At 43.2% G+C, this 19,299-nt stretch overlaps 1 protein-coding gene across 1 annotated transcript in view; it reads right to left on the bottom strand.

Annotated features, from left to right (window-relative positions):
- Positions 1–8,490: 8,490 nt before the first annotated feature.
- LOC126235378 (suppressor of lurcher protein 1-like) overlaps positions 8,491–19,299 on the bottom strand; it is a 375,544-nt gene continuing 364,735 nt past the window's right edge. Inside the window, exons 12-13 of the mRNA XM_049944101.1 lie at positions 11,528–11,772; positions 8,491–8,701 (exon numbers count right to left, since the gene is read on the bottom strand). Of these exons, the coding sequence (XP_049800058.1) occupies positions 8,649–8,701; positions 11,528–11,772 (298 nt within the window). The 3' untranslated portion in view covers positions 8,491–8,648. The remainder of the gene's footprint in view (positions 8,702–11,527; positions 11,773–19,299) is intronic.

The raw sequence follows: 19,299 nt of genomic DNA on the forward strand, positions 1-19,299 counted from the left end.
TGAGAGAATATGTTTTATCGAAATTTTGTCTATTGTACACTGCTTGACAATTTTAAAATGAAATAGCACAGCAATCTGTCGTCCTTTTCTTTCAGGTTGTATTAGGCAAATCTAGATTTTTGCCAGTGCCTACCCATTATCAATACACAATATCATGGTATCAATGCGTGTCCCAGTATGTCAGTCCCCTTTTGTTCGGGCTTCTGTCACAGTTCGTTCAAGGCTACTCAACGAACGGTGTCAAAAGCCCGAACCACAGGGAACTGACATACTGGGACGTGCATTGTCCAACAACGTTTTCTCCATTCGCTATGGACAGTTCGTACCTATTAATCAACTGGATTACATATTTTTAAGAAGCTACCCCGACACTTCTTACTTTTATTAGTCTCTATCCCACAATGGTAGTACAACGTGTGTGCCGTACGTCGAAATCCTGTGCAAAGTTTGATAGATTTCGACTTTGTGCCTCTCTGGTGGAATCTCTGGTTGTGTAAAATCTCTTTTCCCGAGAGCCGTTGTTCGGGAAGCTCACTTTGGAACGGAGCTTCCCTTTTGCATGCAAGAGCGCTGCGGTTGCACACTACTGGTGTTGCCCGAAGGAGATCGGTGGTTAGGGCAACGACTGGAAGTCTGTGCAGCAGTCACTATACTGTCGTTGCGCACTGATTGCATTGACACACGGGTGCTGGAGAACTCCACGTCGAGGACTTACCCGTCTGTGTGTTGTAGTTGTTCGTCTCGTAAAAATGTATTTCAATCTGTCCCTGTGGGGCGCCGTTAGTTCCAACACTTGGTACCTGGTAATTAGTTTGTTTTAACTTTAATCGCACAAGGTTGTCATTGAGTTTGCCCTGATGGGGGGTCAGTATCTGTATGTATGTGTCGGCCCAGTGGTAACTGATTTGTTTCAAGTCTTATCACTCTAATTTAATGATGTATGTATTGTATCACCAGGAAGTGTGTATGCGAGACTGTCACCTGAAATACAGGATTACGAGATTACGGCTCTGCAAACCCACTGAGGTAGCAACTGATGCAGATTTGATCTCAATGTAAGTAATTAGCTTTTGATATTTGTTCGGTACTCCGTGGTACAGTAAGTGAGCAAATTTTAAATGGTTCAAATGGCTCTGAGCACTAAGGGACTTAACTTCTGAGGTCATCAGTCCCCTAGAACTTAGAACTACTTAAACCTAACTAACCTAAGGACATCACACACATCCATGCCCGAGGCAGGATTCGAACCTGCGACCGTAGCGGTCGCGCGGTTCCAGATTGTAGCGCCTAGAACTGCTCGGTCACACCGGCCGGCGCAAATTTTAAATTGCAGCATGAGAAACTGGTGTGTACCAAACCTGTGATAAAGGGGTTCCACTGTAATTTGTGTATTTCATGTGCTTCGTTAAATTGGATTCATGTGAATACTTTTAGGTTTGATTTGCTGTCAGTTTGTAATCATAAATTTGTAACAAGTTACTACATGCATTTTGAAATAGGCTCTGGCATTTAAAACCTTTTGCCACAAATAGTTATCGAGCCTGAGTTAAAATTTTTAATTGGTGTTATAATTGCTTTGGGCTCAAAGATAATGTTTTGTAATAGTTAGTGAGTAAGAATTATTGTTAATAAATTCGTTTTAAAAGATGTCTGAATTCGTGTTAACCCGGCACTTTCCACCCCTTAACAGCTCCTACCACTCCGACGTGGTTGTGGATTGTGTTGATGTATTAGTGGTACTAGTATTAGTTCTTTCTGTGTCCTAGCGTTCTTTGGTAGTTACGTTGCAGGAATGCCAGTTAGCGACTTCCCAAGCGCTTGCTGGTTCAGAACGAACGAGCTACCATATGATACTGCCGTTTGTTGACGGGGCCTGCTGGTAAGGTATCCGAGCTGACCCACGGCTCCCCCAGGTGATGGGTGAGAGGCTGCGGTAAAATGGAGGGGCCAGCATGTCGTGAATAAGGAGTTTGTTAGCATCCAGTCAGCTCTGAATTGTGTCAGTTGTCACATTTTTTTAAGGTGCCATTCACGCACAGCTGAAGTGGTTGCAGGCCATGGACACTCATAATACGAACAGGCTGTGTAATCTGAAGTTCTTACGTAAGTAGAGGTAAACAATGCAGCATTAGAAGAGTTGGAGGCCAGGGCTGCACAGGGAGAATGGATAATAAGTGATATGTTGCCGGCCACATCGCTGCAAGGAAGTAAGTTGAATATAGCTATGACATACAAATTACAACGTAAAAGTAATAACATATCGAATAAATTATTTATGAACGCAAAAAAGACAAACTATAAATTACGTAAACGCATTCAACAATGTAACATAGGAATCAACTTAATTTTTCTACGAACTCCTCAACAGAATAGAAGGAGTGACCCTTGAGGAAACACTTCAGTTTCGGTTTGACAGAGCGTGGATTACTGCTAAGATTTGTGAATTCTTGCTGTAGCTTCTTGAGAATGGATGCAGCGGTATATTGCAGACATCTCTACACAAGAGTCAAGGAAGTGCGATGCAAATGCAGATTATATATATATATATATATATATATATATATATATATATATATATATATATATATATATATTGAGAGGCCAGTGGCAGAATACGCCGGCTAGTGAACAGCGGTCGACAAGAGATTCGCGAACTTACATCACTTATTGCCCGAACTGCCTGTTTCTGAGCCAAAAATATCCTTTTAGAATAAGAAGAGTTAACGCAAAACATATTACTATACGACATAAGCGAATGAAAATAAGCAAAGTAGATACTTTTCGTGTCGAACTACCTCTTACTTTAGATACCGTTCGAATAGTAACAATGGCAGCATTAAGTCTTTGAACAAGATTCTAAACGTCGGCTTTCCCGACAGTTTATGATCTACGTGAACACCTAGAAATTTGAATTGTTCAGTTTCTTAATCATACGCCCATTCCGTGAAATTAAACCGTCGGGTTTTGTTGAATTGTGTGTTAGAAACTGTAAATAATGAGTCTTACTGTGATTTAGCATTATTTTATTTTCTACAAGTCATGAACCTACGCCATGACCTGCACTATTTGAAACAAAGCCAATGCTGCACACGACATCCTTTACTACCTAGCTAGTATCATCTGCAAACAGAAATATTTTAGAATTACCTGTAATACTAGGGGGCATATCATTTATATACATAAGGAGTAGGAATGGTCCCAGCACTGATCCATGGGGCACCCCACATTTGAACGTACCCCACTCAGATCCCATATTAGAGCCATTCTTAACGCTGTGAATGATGACCTCTTGGTGTCTGTTGTTAAAATAGAAGATGAACCAATTGTGAGCTACTCCCCGTATTCGGTAACGGTCCAACTTTTGGAGCAATATTTTTTGATCAACACAAGTAAAAGCATTAAGAAATAAAATAAGATGCCTAGCGTTCGAAACCTTTTCTTTAACCCATCCAGTACCTTACAGTAAAAAGAGAATATATCATTTTCAGTTGTTAAGCCACTTCTAAAGCGAACTGTGTATCTGATAACAAATTATGTGAAATAAAATGATCAGTTATTCTTAAATACACACCCTTTTTAATAACTTTAGCAAACACTAATGGCATAGGTCTAAAATTGTCTACATTATCCCTTTCTCTCTTTTTATAAAGCGGGTTTAGCACTGAGTGTTTTAATCGTTCAGGAAACTGACCATTCTTAAAGGAAAAATTACAGATATAGCTAAGTACAGGACTAACATGTGCAGCACAGTACTCTAATATTCTGCTAGGTATTCCACCATATCCATGAGAGTCCTTAGTCGTCAGTGATTTAATTATTGACTCAATCTCCCCCTTGTCAGTATTTCAGGCTTTAATATCAGGAAGGCATTTCTCTGTAGAAACTAAGTTCTTTTTTTATTTTCCAGCATGCTCAGAAAATGACAATTAAAAACTGTACATATATCTGACTTATCAGTAACAAATATAGTATTACTACGAACTGACCGTTTATCGTCGACCTTGTGCTGCTGACCAGACACTTCCTTTACAAATGACCATATCGTGTTAATTTTTTCTGTGAATTAGATATTCTATTTGCTTGCCACATACTCCTTGCCTTCCTAATTATATTTCTAAGCACCTTAGCGTACTGTTTGTAATGGGCTTCTGTAGCTCTATTGTGACTTTTCTGACATTCTGATATATTGCCACATTGTTCTACGTGATATCGCACTAGTCAAGCCACCCAGGCTGACTTACTGCTAGCAGTCTGTTTAGAACGTTCTAATGGAAAGCAACTTTCAAAGAGCAAGAGAAATGTGTTAAGGAAACCATTATGTTTGTCACCAATGTTATCAGCGCTGTAAACATTCAGTACCTCCTCGTTATTTATATGATCTACCCATCTAACATTCTGCGTTATTCTGTAGCACCACATTTGAAAAGCTTCTATTCTCTTCTTGTCTGTTTATCGTCCATGTTTAGCTCCCATACATGGCTACATTCAATACAAATACTTTCAGAAAAGAGTTCCTAACACTAAAATCTATATTCGATGTTAACAAATTTCTTTTCTCTGGAAACGCTTTTCTTGACTTAGCAAGCCTGCATTTTATATCCTCCGTACTTCGGCCATCATCACTTATTTTGCTGCCCAAATGGCAGAACTCATCTACTACTTTACGTGTCTCGTTTGCTAATCTAAATTTCCTCTGTCTCACCTGATTTATGTCGACTGCATTACATCATTCTTGTTTTGCTTTTGTTCATGTTGGTGTTCGTCATATACCAACCTTTCAAGGCACTGTCCATTTCGTTCGGCTGCACTGTCAAGTGCTTTGCTGTCTCTTACAGAATTACAGTGTCATCGGCCAACCTTAATGTTTTTATTTCTCTTCCCTAGATTTTAATTCCTGCTTTAAATTTTTCTTTGGTTTCCTTTTACTACGTGCTCAATACACAGATTGAACAACGGGAAGAAGCTACACACTGTCTCACTCCCTTCTCAATCACTGCTTTCTTTTCATGCCCCTCGACTCTTATTGCTGCCGTCTGGTTTCTGTACAGGCTGTAAACAGCCTTTCTCTCCCTGTATTTGTGCCTGCTACGTTCAGAATTTCAAAGAGAGTATTCCAGAGAACATTGTCTAAAGCTTTCTCCAAGTCTGCAATTGCTATACATGTAGGTTGGCCTTTCCAAAACCTATGCTCTAAGATAAGTACTTGGGTCAGTATTGCCTCGTGTGGTCCTACATTTCTCTGGAATCAAAACCGATCTCCCTCGAGGATGGCTTCTAGCAGATTTTCCATTTTTTTGTAAAAATTAGTGTTAGTATTTTGGAACCATGACTCATTAAACTGGTATTTCGATAATATTTTCTCCTGTCAGCGTCTGCTTTCTTTGCACTTGAATTACTACAGTCTTCTCGAAGTCTCTCCCGTGTATCTTACACAGCAGATGGAAGAGTTTTTTCATGGCTGGCTCTCGTAAGGCTGCCGGGAGGTCTAACTGAATGTCGTTTACTGACTAGGCCTTGTTTCGTCTTAGGTCTTTCAGTGCTATGTTAAAATCTTCTCGCAGTATCATATCTCCTCCTCATTTACTTCCTCTTCTATTTCCATAATACTGCCAACAAGTTATCTCACTTGTACAGACCCTTTAAAAACTCTTTCACCTTTCCCTCCTTTGCTTAGGGTTGGTTTTCCATTTGAGCTCTTGATATTCACACAGCTGTTTCTCTTTTCTCCAAAGGCCTCTTCAGTTTTCCTGTAAACGATGTCCATATTTCCCCTAGTGGTATATGATTCTAAATCCTTACATGTGTCCTCGAGCCATTCCTGATTAACCATTTTGAATTTCCTGTCAATATCATTTTTTAGAAATTTGTATTCCCTTTCGTCTGCTTCAATTTTTATATTTTCTCCTTTCATCAATGAAGTTCAATATCTCCTGTGTTGGCTAAGGAATTCTACCAGGCCATTTTTTATCAGTTTCATTCTCTGCTGTCTTGACTATTTCCTCTCTTACAGCTAGCTATTCTTCTTCTCTTGTAATCTCTTCCAATGTTCTAGTCAGTCGTTGCCCAGTGCTGAAACTCTACAACTTCTGGTTCTTTCAATTTAATCAGATCATATCTCCTTGCTTCTCATCTTAATCCACAGTTCCTAATTAATAAATTGTGGTCAGAGTCCACATCTGCCACGAGAGATGTCTTACAATTTAAAATCTGATTCCTAAACCTCTGTCGTAATATTACATGATCAATCTGAAATCTTCCAGTGTCTCCAGGTCTCTTCGACGTATACAACTTTCTTTCGTGATTCTTAAACAATGTGTTAGCGATGATTAAATTATGCTAGTTGCCATATGACGAACTAGTGTGGTGGGTGCGGGCTTCGTGTCTATCTTACCTACGATAATGTGTGGACTATGCTGTTCATAGTAGCTCCCTCCCATTCCCATTTTCTTATTAATTATTAAACCTAATCCTTAATTACCCCTATTTATTTTGTATTTATTACCCTGAATTCGCCTGACCAGAGGTTCTGTTCCTGTTGCCACAGAATGTTATCAATTTCCACTACAACCTATCCTTTTTCGCTTTTGTAAATTTTCTACGCTACCTTCCCGATTAACGGATCTAACATTCCAAGCTCCAATACGTAGGACACCAGATTTGTTTCTCCTGACGACGACGTCCTCCTGAGTAGTCCCCTCCCGGAGATCCGAATGGGGGACTGTTTAATGAGGACTATTTTGCATCCGGATTATTTTACACAGGAGGATTCCATTTTCATTTAACCACACAGTACAACTGCATGCCCCGGGAAAAGCCACCACTGTAGTTTTCCCATACTTTCAGCCATTCTTAGTACAGCACATCAGGTCAATGTTACAAAGCCAGGAAAGTCTATCATCCAGACTGTTTTCCTTGTAACTGCTGAAAAGGCTGCTGCCCTTCTTCAGTAACCAAAGGTTTGTCTGGCCTCTCGACAGATAAGCCTTTGATGTAGTGGCACCTATGGTACGGCTATAACTGAGGCATGGAAGCCAACCCCCCCCCCCCCTCCTTCCCACCCGCCCACCCCTAACGGCAAAGCCAATGGTTCATGTGGGATGGGAAGGGGGGATCGTCAACATATTAATGTTTCGTTAGCGTTTCTACTAATTTATGGTCATAGTCGATTCACATGTGGACAGAAAGAACATTTGCGGAAGAATGGCAGCGAAATTCCTAGTCCAAAGTGCACTTTGTGGTGCACCCCAAACGACGGTTGAGGTGTCCCTCATCATATCACTTGGTTTGAAAATGTTATTCTGTTGCAAAGCAGCTAACGTATTATCTATCAGTGTGCCTAGTCCTCTGTTACCAAGAGATCTGAACTTGTCAATGATTGGGTACCATTTTGGTGAAATGGTTTTTTATGTCTGTACGGCGTATTTCTATAGCTGAGAGGAATTAAAAAGAAACTGTAAATTCATCTTTTGAAGGGGCGCATAGTTTTTACCGGCAATGAGGGGGAATATTGCGTCGTAGTTGATGGGGATCTTTGATTATGTAACTTTCTTACATGTCCACGGCCAGTGTTTGAGTCAAACTGTTATAACAGTGACGATAGAAGAATCGTCAATATCAGAAATTAGGCGTTACAAGGCCGATGACATTCAAGGTGCTGTCCATGGTTGCTGTTGTGGGACCCAGTGTTATGTCTTCTATTGCGAATATATATATATATATATATATATATATATATATATATATCACACACACTTGTTCACTAAATTTTACTTAGGGTTCAATTGAAGCTTGGTCCAGTTTCAGTAAAACGTGTGGTTCGACGCAATGAACACCAAACACATTCAATCTTTGCTCAGTAAATCATTCAGCTCTTACTTATATGAAGAAAAATATTTCAGTTTATAATATTAGAAGCCAAGATCGCTTGGGGTGAAATTATGACTGCTTCACATCAAGTGATCTTGGCTTCTAATATTATAAATTACAACTTAAGATAGCGCCAACAACGCGTGTAAAATATATTTCGATAAGAGAGTGTTTTTCTCTCTGGCGTCTCATGTGTGGCACTAACAGATCGGTGATCAGTCAACTGAACTGACGTAGGTACATACGTAGCTCTGTAATGATGATACTTTTAAAACTAGTTTCAGTCATCCAAGAGAAAAAAACTGTAACAGGATTATCAAATGTACTTGCCATTGGCCTTTCACATTAACGAAAACATTATGGCTGGGGAATTCCGATTCACTCGATAGAGTTGATAGGTAAATGAAGTAGTGGCACACTATTGAAAGCACCAAGTTTCAGTTTATGGCTGATGACCAAACGTGTGTAATGGAGCTGATGATGATGTGTAAATGAAATACAAACATAGTAAAGAAATTCATCCAACGTTAATATATATTTTTACTTGATTGTCAAAAATTATACAGTTTCTTTTTTTTACACAAGGGTAATTTCTTTATAAAATTTCTGTATAAAAATCTATATGTAATGATCACATTTTCCTAAATGTTGAGCGATTTCGTCGTAACTAATTTTATGACACTTTCTATTGTCAACTTCGTAAGTACTTCGAGTCCTTGTGCGTACTGAGATCAATGTTTGAAGTACTCGTGACACAGACGCCTCGATTGATACAACTTGTCTTAGCAGGCGAACTTCAAGCAAAACACAATCAGCGGCCAGAGGGATGTAGTTCCTGAAACGAGATAGACGGTGAGTATATGAGAGTTCGCTAGCGCAATATTTATACATAAAGTTAACTATAATTACATGTTAGAGGGAAATACAGTTGCGTGAAGAGAAAGGAATAAGCAAAAACAGAAGTGAAATTAGCCTGATACTTTAGCCACGTCTGCCTCATATTTTCTCCAGCCCACTTTTTTCTCATGCATATTAACAATAGTGGCCACGTCTATGCGTGGCGTTTGTTTACATTCACGTAAACATTTTACTTTTGTTGTTATTTGACATAGTCAACCTGGAGGTAAGCGACTTGTGTGTATTGAAAGTTGTGGTTTCAGGAAAAAACGCTTTGCTACTAAAGATCGTATGTAAGATTTTTAGTTTACTTTCCTCTGTTTACTTTCTATTGAAATAAAGGGTGTTAATTTACATTATTTGTAATGCAAGCACTACAAGTTCTCAATGTAAACTGATAGCTTTTGTGAACAAAACTGTTTATTTCCAGCGACTAATCTATGTTAAGAGATCTGTAACAGTAGTTGAGCGTGTAATTCGTATCGTTCTGACCTTATTGAACAGTACGCAAGAGCAGAAAATATACATAGTTTGATGTTGGTACCGTACACCGCAAAATTAGATTCAGTATTTAAAAACGTAAACTGCCTTTTGCGAATGTAAGACAGAGTCAGTGTCCGAGAATAAAACTTTGATATCAAACAGGAAGGACGATGAATTATGGAACTAAGAATTCAAAGAACGTGAAGAAAATTTTGTCAATCAGTTTTACATCTGCTTGACTGTTAAATAATAACTGTATTGTCAGCAATTGCCAAAAAGCAGTGCCAACAAGAATATCTCAGTTCATGGAGATGGCTTCCAAACAGATGATAATAAATTTGCTTTGCATTTCAGTGTTCCGCATTTTAATTTGGGTTTTCCACTTATTCATTTACGTATATCTCAAACAGTCAGGTTCAGATACTAGGTACACTAAGACAGAAATTGTATTTTTAGTATTTCTTCATTATTATGCATCCACACACATATTATAAAGTAGATTCTAAGGTATTTTAGGATAAAATTATAAACAGACGACCAGTTGCAATGGATTGCCATTGCAACTGGTCAGCTGTTTATAATTTTATTACGTGAAACCGTTGCTGTTGTGCAGCTGTGTTTAAAATATTGTATTTTAGGATATGTTCTTCATTAGTGCGCACCCTGTACAAATGTATACGTATTCAATTTCATGACAATGCGTTACAATCGATATCAGTAGCCGCAGCAGGTCTTGAATACTCCTCCTCCATTATACAAGTAAGCATTCTTATTCCAAGACTACAGCAACAGGCAGTTGGATACTGGAGTTTTAAGAGTAAATGCAGCACGTAATTATAGTGAGCCTTCGTGGTGCTTGGCTAACATTAACATCTCTGACCAGTAATGTACAGATCCTGGACACTAAATCATACTTGAAAATGACTGTGTTTCAGAGACGTGTTACTACAGTGATCCTCACAAAAAGAGCTGCATCCGGAAGGACCCGACTGACCCACTACACACAGCGTGTTTATGTTGCACACAATCAGCTTTGGCAGTGGCTACTTTTGCACGGTCAGCCCGACGCTCGGGGAACAAGAACGGACTGTTACCTCGTGGGCACCGGTTGATATAAGTGGGTCCCATCCGGTTCTGCCGCACGATACGCGGGTAGCGTCACTAGGGCACCAGATGTTTGTGCACTGTGCCAAGTCGACACGTCCGGAAGTGGGTTGCCCAGCTTGACGAGTTTGATAGGGACCACATCGTGGGGCTGTGGGAACCTGGATGCTCCTATCGTCATCTGTGCAGCTGCATTGTCACCACCATTGCTCGTTGTTGGGACGCGGAAGGCACTCATCTATGTGGATGTCCGACACACAGACACACATCACAAATCATAAGGCGGAAATTGGGGGCGGGGGGGGGGGGGTGAGGACCGACGGATTGTTCATCGTCAGCGAAATCAAACGGTAACGATTGGGGATACCCTGTCTTATAAGCAACATCCCGCGAGTACATGACGCACGAGTCGCCGCATGCCAATCGGTAAGGCTACCACGTACACCCAACCAGAGTCGCGCCCAATTCGCCTGTTGTTGGCAGCGACGGACAAGGGCCCTTCAGACCAGTAGTGAGTCATCATCCGTGTCTGGGAGCGCAGTGGAGCACCATGAAGAGTGGCCTCCCATCACACGTCAGTGGAATTCCTGTAATCGATGGCCATACAGTTCACGAGCGCCCAGCCCATGCCATATTTCAACTGCTGCCATCACCCGAGTGCGCCTTGCAGCTGTGGATGCTCTCCCGTCGCCAGCCACATCGCCCGCTCTTCACTCGATGGAGAATGTGTGGGGTTTCGTGGAGCGTGTCACCAGGGCTTAGCTCCCATCTACCACCCTGCGGGAACCGCGCTCTTAGATGCAAATGAAGAGAAACGGAGTATTACAGAAATACAACCAAGACACGTACAACTCCATTCCGCGACTTATGAAATATTCAAAGCTATGGAGGACCGACGTCATACTAACACATACTCTTTCTGGCCGTCTAGTGCAATGAATGTTGGTCCTTCAAAGTTGAAAATGTAATCATTTCGCATGTTTGGTACCATATACCTGCTTGCCAGCAGTGATCGCAATCCGATCCGACTTGTCCTTCTGGGTGCAGCGCTTTTTATGACTGTCAGTGCAATCGTATTTATGGCCTGTACACTGTTGTGTGTGTGTGTGTGTGTCTGACAGAGATTTTAAGGCTAAGTAACCAATTTCTAACTGTCAAAGCCCACTGGCAAGCCGACCTGCGGCTCTGCCAGTCTGGCGCCTCCTGGCGAGGCTGGAGTCCCTGTTGCCTCCCAGGAAGCGGTAGGTGACGTTGAAGCCTGTGGCGTCGAGGCGGCCGTTCGACTTGAACGTGAGCCGGAAGTACTTCCCGTCGGACAGCACGTCGAACGGCTCCAGCTGGCCGCAGTACCTGGGGAACCGCGAGTCGCGGCCTCTGTAGTTGGACATCTCTACGTAGTCGCTCGCTGACAGCGCTTCACACCTGAAAAACACGAATCACTTCATTCTGGATACTCTGTTCATCTTTCCGTAATTGGAAACTACGATGCGCTACATGTTAGCAGCTTATACACTACAGGCCATTAAATTTCTACACCAAGAAGAAAAAACTGGCTCTGAGCACTATGGGACTTAACATCGGTGGTCATCAGTCCCCTAGAACTAGGAACTACTTAAACCTAACTAACCTAAGGACATCACACACGTCCATGCCCGAGGCAGGATTCGAACCTGCCGGCCACCAAGAAGAAATGAAGATGATAAACGGGTATTCATTGGACAAATATATTATACTGGAAGTAACATCTGATTACATTTTCACGCAATTTGGGTGCATAGATCCTGAGAAATCAGTACCCAGAACAACCACCTCTGGCCGTAATAACGGCCTTGATACGCCTGGGCATTGAGTCAAACAGAGCTTGGATGGCATGTCCAGGTACAGCTGCCCGTGCAGCTTCAACACGATACCACAGTTCATCAAGAGTAGTGACTGGCGCATTGTGATGAGCTGGATCCGGCCACCATTGACCAGACGTTTTCAGTTCGTGAGAGATCTGGAGAATCCAGGGCAGCAATCGATCATTTTCTGTATCCAGAAAGGCCCGTACAGGACCTGCAACATGCGGTCGTGCATTATCCTGCTGAAATATAGAGTTTCGCAGGGATCGAATGAAGTGTAGAGCCACGGGTCGTAACGTCCACTGTTCAAAGTGCCGTCTATGCGAACAACAGGTGACCGACACGTGTAACCAATGCCACCCCATACCACCACGCTTCCAATGTGCGTTCACCGCGATATCGCCAAACACGGATGCGACCATCATGATGCTGTAAACAGAACCTGGATTCAAGCGAAAAAATGACGTTTTGTCATTCGTGCACCCAGGTTCGTCGATGAGTGCACCATCGCAGGCGCTCCTGTTTGCGATGCAGCGTCAAGGGTAACCGCAGCCATGGTCTCCGAGCTGATAGTCCATGCTGCTGCATGTGGCTGCATGTGGCTGCACGGTCCGTTACAGCCATGCGGATAAGATGCCTGCCATCTCGACTGCTAGTGATACGAGGCCGTTGGGATCCAGCACGGCGTTCCGTATTACCCTGCTGAAAACACCGATTCCATATTCTGCTAACAGTCATTGGATCTCGACCAACGCGAGCAGCAATCTCGCGATACGATAAACCGCAATGGCGATAGGCTACAATCCGGCCATCATCAAAGTCGGAAACGTTATGGTACGCATTTCTCCTCCCTACACGAGGCATCACAATAACATTTCACCAGACAACGCCGGTCAACTGCTCTTTGTGTATGAGAAATCGGTTGGAAACTTTCCTCATGTTAGCACGTTGTAGCTGTCGCCATCGGCGCCAACCTTGTGTGAATGCTCTGAAAAGCTAATCATTTGCATATCACAGTTTCTCTTCCTGTCGGTTAAATTTCGCGTCTGTAGCACGTCATCTTCGTGGTGTAGCAATTTTAATGGCCAGTAGTGCAGATTTGTGTGAGCCAGTTGCCTATTACATACTCCTCAGCAGGCACCCCACAGACACTGTCTCAGATTCTGCAGCGTCCGATAAGTTATACATGTCTCCTGGGTTTTGCAGAATGGAGAGCACGTGAGAGGGCTAAGTATAGTGACTCCTAGATTTCCTGAGCTGACGGGAGTCTGTCGATCCTATCACTTTTCTGTAACTGCATGTTTAGATCATGTGGTGGGATCCTTGTGCGTAAAAACGAGAACAGGGATATTGGGTTGAACGTGAAGATCCCGGGGAAGGACAACAATTCTAAAAAAGAACTAATGCTCAACGTGTGCATTGTGCCTATAGACTCGATGGCAGACGCATCATCAACGGCCAAAGTCTCCTTACCAGATGCGCCGCAGTTAGTACCCAAGCATACAGCATGCAGGTTGGATCAACGCTTATTTCTCTAGCATCTCATCTTATTTCTGAGGATCGTTATTCATAAGAACACCCCCAATTATTCGAATGGGCCTTTAGGTAGAATACACTCCTTACAAGCACGTAAACAACGAGTAAGTGAGTAGACTCTTGTAAGCAACAGGACATGCAGCATCACACCGAACATCTGTAACACAACAGGACTGTCGAATGAGAATTGTTTTTAGGTAGGAAGCTTGGAGGAACTTCAATTACGAAGTTATCATCCACTGCCATTTATTAAGTGTTGTATGGTACAGCCGGATTCAGAGACTTGCTATCTTAGGTGCCTGGCTCTTTTCGAAGTAGTAGGAAGGCAGCCATAAGTATCTTTGGAACTTAATCGATGTAATTTTACTGTTTGGTTTTTTATATTTTATCTTTTAACCATTACATAATTGTGAAGCAGTGGACGTGCATATATGTGTTCAGCTGTTCAGGTCTCATAAAATCAAGTATGTACGTGCGTGCATGAGAAGAGTGTGTGTGTGTGTGTGTGTGTGTGTGTGTGTGTGTGTTTGTGGGTGGGTGGTGCTTGGGTGGGCGGGCGCGTGCGCATGTGTCTCTGCTTATGGTACGGTATCTCTGCCTTTCTGTGCTTTATCTGTCAGTGATGTGCAGTACTAAAATATTCTCTGTGATGAAAATTTAAAAATATGTTCACGATTTGACAGTCTCTACGACAATGGAGAGGTAGATGGTCTGCTGTTGGGTGTACTTGTGTACTGAAGTATCCGGGGGAAAGACTTGTAATCGTACGAATATTAGAGTATACAAATGACAGGTTAACAAAGAATGCACTAAAATAGTTACAGAAATTGAAGATTCCAAATTCCAACCATTATCGGAGATTATCAAACATAAAAGCACTTTAAGTACTTTGAAGCCTTTGATATTTTTGCAAACGAGAATAAAGTTAGAATGAGAGAGAGAATTATCGTACAGTACAGCAAGGAGTGACAGAGCGCAATGGTTTATATTCGCAACTGTTTCGTTTTAGTTAGCCACTAAACTACACTCCTGGAAATTGAAATAAGAACACCGTGAATTCATTGTCCCAGGAAGGGGAAACTTTATTGACACATTCCTGGGGTCAGATACATCACATGATCACACTGACAGAACCACAGGCACATAGACACAGGCAACAGAGCATGCACAATGTCGGCACTAGTACAGTGTATATCCACCTTTCGCAGCAATGCAGGCTGCTATTCTCCCATGGAGACGATCGTATAGATGCTGCATGTAGTCCTGTGGAACGGCTTGCCATGCCATTTCCACCTGGCGCCTCAGTTGGACCAGCGTTCGTGCTGGACGTGCAGACCGCGTGAGACGACGCTTCATCCAGTCCCAAACATGCTCAATGGGGGACAGATCCGGAGATCTTGCTGGCCAGGGTAGTTGACTTACACCTTCTAGAGCACGTTGGGTGGCACGGGATACATGCGGACGTGCATTGTCCTGTTGGAACAGCAAGTTCCCTTGCCGGTCTAGGAATGGTAGAACGATGGGTTCGATGACGGTTTGGATGTACCGTGCACTATTCAGTGTCCCACGACGATCACCAGTGGTGTACGGCCAGTGTAGGAGATCACTCCCCATACCATGATGCCGGGTGTTGGCCCTGTGTGCCTCGGTCGTATGCAGTCCTGATTGTGGCGCTCACCTGCACGGCGCCAAACACGCATACGACCATCATTGGCACCAAGGCAGAAGCGACTCTCATCGCTGAAGACGACACGTCTCCATTCGTCCCTCCATTCACGCCTGTCGCGACACCACTGGAGGCGGGCTGCACGATGTTGGGGCGTGAGCGGAAGACGGCCTAACGATGTGCGGGACCGTAGCCCAGCTTCATGGAGACGGTTGCGAATGGTCCTCGCCGATACCCCAGGAGCAACAGTGTCCCTAATTTGCTGGGAAGTGGCGGTGCGGTCCCCTACGGCACTGCGTAGGATCCTACGGTCGTGGCGTGCATCCGTGCGTCGCTGCGGTCCGGTCCCAGGTCGACGGGCACGTGCACCTTCCGCCGACCACTGGCGACAACATCGATGTACTGTGGAGACCTCACGCCCCACGTGTTGAGCAATTCGGCGGTACGTCCACCCGGCCTCCCGCATGCCCACTATACGCCCTCGCTCAAAGTCCGTCAACTGCACATACGGTTCACGTCCACGCTGTCGCGGCATGCTACCAGTGTTAAAGACTGCGATGGAGCTCCGTATGCCACGGCAAACTGGCGGACACTGACGGCGGCGGTGCACAAATTGCTTGTGAAAGTGTTTCTGCCAGACCTACTGAGAGTTCGATTCCTGGTGCACCGTCTGTGACTGGCCCTTGAGTTTTATTGTTTTATTTACTGTGTCATTGCATGTTTCTAAATTTTTTTATGTAATTGCCATTCTTGGCGTAACAGCAGGTTTAAATGGTTGTGCTACCAAGTTTACCATCACCCGTTTGGTGATCAGTTGCCTGTCTTTATAAATTAACCTTTGCTATAGCATTGCTGTTTTAAAGTATGTTTGTTACTTTTTTTTTTAATAATTGCTGTTCTTGGCGTTAAACGCCTTCAGCCGTGACTGTTGTTACTTACCTTAAAATTCTAATTGGGATCACATTGACTTGTTTTTGAAACATTATTTGCTGTGTCTGTATTTTATGCTCATTTGGTAAATTTTAAAGCACTGAATGCACTATTTATTTTACAGTTGTTTATTCCCTCATTAATAACGTGTGATATCTTTATTTATTGTTGAGTCTGGTTCAAATGGCTCTGAGCACTGTGGGACTTAACTTCTGAGGTCATCAGACCCCTAGAACTTAGAACTACTTAAACCTAACTAACCTAAGGACATCACACACATCCATGCCTTAGGCAGGATTCGAACATGCGACCATGGCGGTCGCGCAGCTCCAGACTGTAGCGCCTAGAACCGCTCGGCCACTCCAGCCGGCACGTTGAGTCTGGAAATACCGTTTTCAAATAAATGTGTTCAATTGCAAAAGGGATCCAATAGTAACTGATTACGGCCCTGTGTATATTCGTAACCGAATCCTGCCTTCCTTGACTAACAGGTTACAATGAGGCTGCTGCGACGTGAGCACAGATCAAATGGATGATAAGAAGCATAAGAGAAGGTACTGAGGCGGAACGCAAAGGAGAAAATGCAACTAGATCGACTGCGTAGATTCATATGTGAAGCTATGAACTTAACATATACATACGTTTAAAACTCTGTACCAGCCGGATTTATTAAGGTAGAGACATTAATTGACCGAAACCTCCGACGAATGTAGCACACTCAGCTAGGTGATTGTATTGTAATGAGAAAATATGATCATCACATTAAACACTGGAATCCAGGGAACAATTTTTCATCTGTAACTCGGGTAATATCGAGTCACGGCAATAGCATAAAAGCGGGCATAGCCATTCCACTGTGATGTAATGAGTCTAAGTCAGAGGTTCCAAAACTTTTGTTTGTCATGCCCCCCCTTCTGCCGAAAATAAAACTTCCGTGCCCCCCCCCCCCCAAAAAAAAATATAGAAATTTATCATCATATTTACGTTTTTTCACGACACTCATGGTGAAGTAAAAAGAAAACAAGAAGTCAACAGTATAATTTCGCACTAACACTGATTTTACTGAGGCACAACTGTGAAAGATTCAATGCGATTTCAGCAAAATCCAATGCATCAGATGTGTCAACAACTGCAAGCAACCAACTGAAATAAAGGAAAGCTACTGTCGTCTGTCGGCGCCTCAGATGACTGCCTGTGAGGAGTGGGGCGAAGAACGGGGAATCCCAGCCACAGCGCAGGTAGTCAGTGCACTGTCTGTCTGCGACCTGTTGGCCGAGCAGGGCTCTTGCTGGGAGAAACGGGCTTTTCCTGGATTAGGGCGGAAACAGCCCACAGCCACCCTAAGAATTTGCTACCTGTTCTGCGGTGCTGTTCTGAGCAGTGCAGCCTGGGGTGTTATGCGAAAATCGTTTTTGTGCCCCTATCTTTCGTTACTTATAAACGAAACATTATGAGTTTTGAGATAACATCAATTAATTAGTTGTCAAATTTCACAGTAATTAAGCAAGGTCATGGATACACCTCATACATCGATGGAAAATGTGCACAGTGCCAAGCAGTTATCTCTGTACTCGTAACAAAAGAAGCCATTGTAGCAGCAAAGAACGTACTCTAATTTCAAACGAAATTATGCCGTATTTCAAAAAGGCAGAAGAAAAATAACTGTTTTGTCAGATAAATAATCCGAATGAAAGAGCTGTAGTAAAAAAAAAAATAGCCTCACTAATGGACTTCATTGTCTACCTAGCTGGGTTATGTTTCATTGTTAGCAGTCACGACAATGTTCCCAGAACAGCGTGAAGTACTCTGCTCAGAATGAACACTTGTACACTCCTGGAAATTGAAATAAGAACACCGTGAATTCATTGTCCCAGGAAGGGGAAACTTTATTGACACATTCCTGGGGTCAGATACATCACATGATCACACTGACAGAACCACAGGCACATAGACACAGGCAACAGAGCATGCACAATGTCGGCACTAGTACAGTGTATATCCACCTTTCGCAGCAATGCAGGCTGCTATTCTCCCATGGAGACGATCGTATAGATGCTGCATGTAGTCCTGTGGAACGGCTTGCCATGCCATTTCCACCTGGCGCCTCAGTTGGACCAGCGTTTGTGCTGGACGTGCAGACCGCGTGAGACGACGCTTCATCCAGTCCCAAACATGCTCAATGGGGGACAGATCCGGAGATCTTGCTGGCCAGGGTAGTTGACTTACACCTTCTAGAGCACGTTGGGTGGCACGGGATACATGCGGACGTGCATTGTCCTGTTGGAACAGCAAGTTCCCTTGCCGGTCTAGGAATGGTAGAACGATGGGTTCGATGACGGTTTGGATGTACCGTGCACTATTCAGTGTCCCCTCGACGATCACCAGTGGTGTACGGCCAGTGTAGGAGATCGCTCCCCACACCATGATGCCGGGTGTTGGCCCTGTGTGCCTCGGTCGTATGCAGTCCTGATTGTGGCGCTCACCTGCACGGCGCCAAACACGCATACGACCATCATTGGCACCAAGGCAGAAGCGACTCTCATCGCTGAAGACGACACGTCTCCATTCGTCCCTCCATTCACGCCTGTCGCGACACCACTGGAGGTGTGTCCGCTGTGCCGTGCGTGTGATCATTGCTTGTACAGCTCTCTCGCAGTGTCCGGAGCAAGTATGGTGGGTCTGACACACCGGTGTCAATGTGTTCTTTTTTCCATTTCCAGGAGTGTATTTAACCCAGAAAAGTGTAGCTACCTGAAGAACATGGGAGAGAAAACCAAGATTCATAATATCCGGAAGAGAAACAGATTTTGTAAATAAACATTGTAGCTAAGTGGCAAAAGTGAACGAATTTGAAAGAGAAACGTCACTTAGAAATAAAAGTAGAGTGTTCTGTATAAAAACAGATTACTATTCGTGCAAGGATAACCGAAAGTGTTATAAATTAAGTAGCAAAAAAAAAAAAAAAGGTTCAAATGG

Source organism: Schistocerca nitens, chromosome 2 (assembly GCF_023898315.1).
Source record: "Schistocerca nitens isolate TAMUIC-IGC-003100 chromosome 2, iqSchNite1.1, whole genome shotgun sequence".
Taxonomy (NCBI): Eukaryota; Metazoa; Arthropoda; class Insecta; order Orthoptera; family Acrididae; genus Schistocerca; species Schistocerca nitens.